Source organism: Antrostomus carolinensis, unplaced genomic scaffold (assembly GCF_000700745.2).
Source record: "Antrostomus carolinensis isolate BGI_N321 unplaced genomic scaffold, ASM70074v2 scaffold19947, whole genome shotgun sequence".
Classification (NCBI taxonomy): Eukaryota; Metazoa; Chordata; class Aves; order Caprimulgiformes; family Caprimulgidae; genus Antrostomus; species Antrostomus carolinensis.
The window spans coordinates 1-1,541 of NW_010329704.1; the positions used below are offsets into that span (position 1 = coordinate 1).

The 1,541-nt window shown below is 50.2% G+C and overlaps 1 protein-coding gene across 1 annotated transcript; it reads right to left on the reverse strand.

Annotated features, from left to right (window-relative positions):
• Positions 1–7: 7 nt before the first annotated feature.
• LOC104519247 (ETS translocation variant 3) lies at positions 8–1,171 on the reverse strand (the record flags this gene model as incomplete). Its single annotated transcript, XM_010172677.2, has 1 exon — positions 8–1,171. A coding segment is annotated over one exon (1,164 nt), but the record flags the coding sequence as incomplete, so codon positions are not given.
• Positions 1,172–1,541: the final 370 nt, after the last annotated feature.

Here is a 1,541-nt window from a genome sequence, read left to right on the forward strand (position 1 = left end):
CCGCTTGTCGGTCACCGTTCCAACGACGTTTAAGACGTAGTTTTGGAGGCATCAAAGCATCTTCTCTTTTTTCTTGAGCTCCTGATTCTCCCATAGAATCTCGAGATGATTTTTCTCCGTTGTTTTCTCCTTGTTCTTGTGATTCTTCAGTTGAGAAACCGGCTTGGCTGGGTGCCGGTAGGTTTGGGTGCCACGATGGTGCAGCTGGTCTGGCAAACACAGGCCCTTTCTCTTCTTCCAGGCTGGTTGCCACGCCAGAACTTTCCTCTCTTTCATTTTTGTCTTTGCCTTTTGTTGATGGTTCTTCAAGTTCTGCCTCTTTTTCCATAGTGGGTTCAACCTTAACCCTGGGAGGAAGAGGAGGAGGAGGAGTAGCCAGTTGAGGGGTCGCCGGTTCTTCAGTGCTTTCCAGTCTCTCTCTATTTTTCCTCCCCACGGGTGGTGGTTGTAGCTTGATGGGGAACTGAGGTTGTTCCTCCAGGGGCATTTGGCACTGTAGTGGTGGCACCATGAGAGGATAACGGGGGAAAGTCCTCGGACTCAGGTGATAGTTGAAAACAGAACAAGCTTGTGAATGCAGGTAGTGTTTCATTTCCTCGGGGTTAAAAGAGAAGCAGCTGCTACCTGTGAAAGGACTGAGACCAGGAGAAGGACTATAGGAAAAAAGAGTGGGAGTCAAGGATAACGCAGGAGAAATGGGAACGTTGAGGACCCCACCACGTCCTGGTAAAGGAGAAACAGCAAAAGGACTGTGAGGATCCGGGTAAATCCCGGGTCTGGTGAAAAGAGGGAGCATGATATCAGGTTTGCGTTTCTGATGGTTGACGTTACCGGCACCCACGTTGGCGTTCCGTGAAGCCATGAGATCAACGCCACGGCGCCAATCTGAGGAACCATCTTCCAGCTCTGGTATATCTGGTTTCCTCTCACCACCATCACCCAATGTTTCTGGGTTAGATGGAACTAAAGAAGCACCAGAAAATCGACTGGGTTGAGCATCTTCAGTTGGAGAGTGACTGTCCAATGGTGGGAAATGGAAACGGGATGAAGCCGTGGGGACGGGAGGAGCGCTCTGCGGCACGACACCTGGGGTAGGGAGAGAGGAGGGAGGGAATAAAACAGGGAGAAGAATACAGGAGAGGGTTAAGAGCACAGTCAGCAAGGAGTTAAATCACAGGTAAAAAGCTGATTTGGTTTTTTTTTTTCCAGGCTGTTCCCCGGGGGCGTTTGGAAAAGCAACACAAAAATACCACGAGATGAGATGAGATGAGATGATGGGTGGTGCTGTTCCCATCTGCTCCCTTCTCCCCTACACAGCTCCAGACTCCTCTGCCCACCTCAAACACTCACCACTGCTGGGGAGAAATCTTCTCTCTCCACTCCAGCTTGAGGTTTCCTCAATCTCCAAGTGCTACTGAAATCAACTTCCACTTTAGGACACCTTCCCTTGACCTTCTCCCTCTGGTTTAACCAGAAAACATCTTGAGGAGGAGGACAAGAGATGAGATGATGGGTGGTGCTGTTCCCATCTGCTCCCTTCT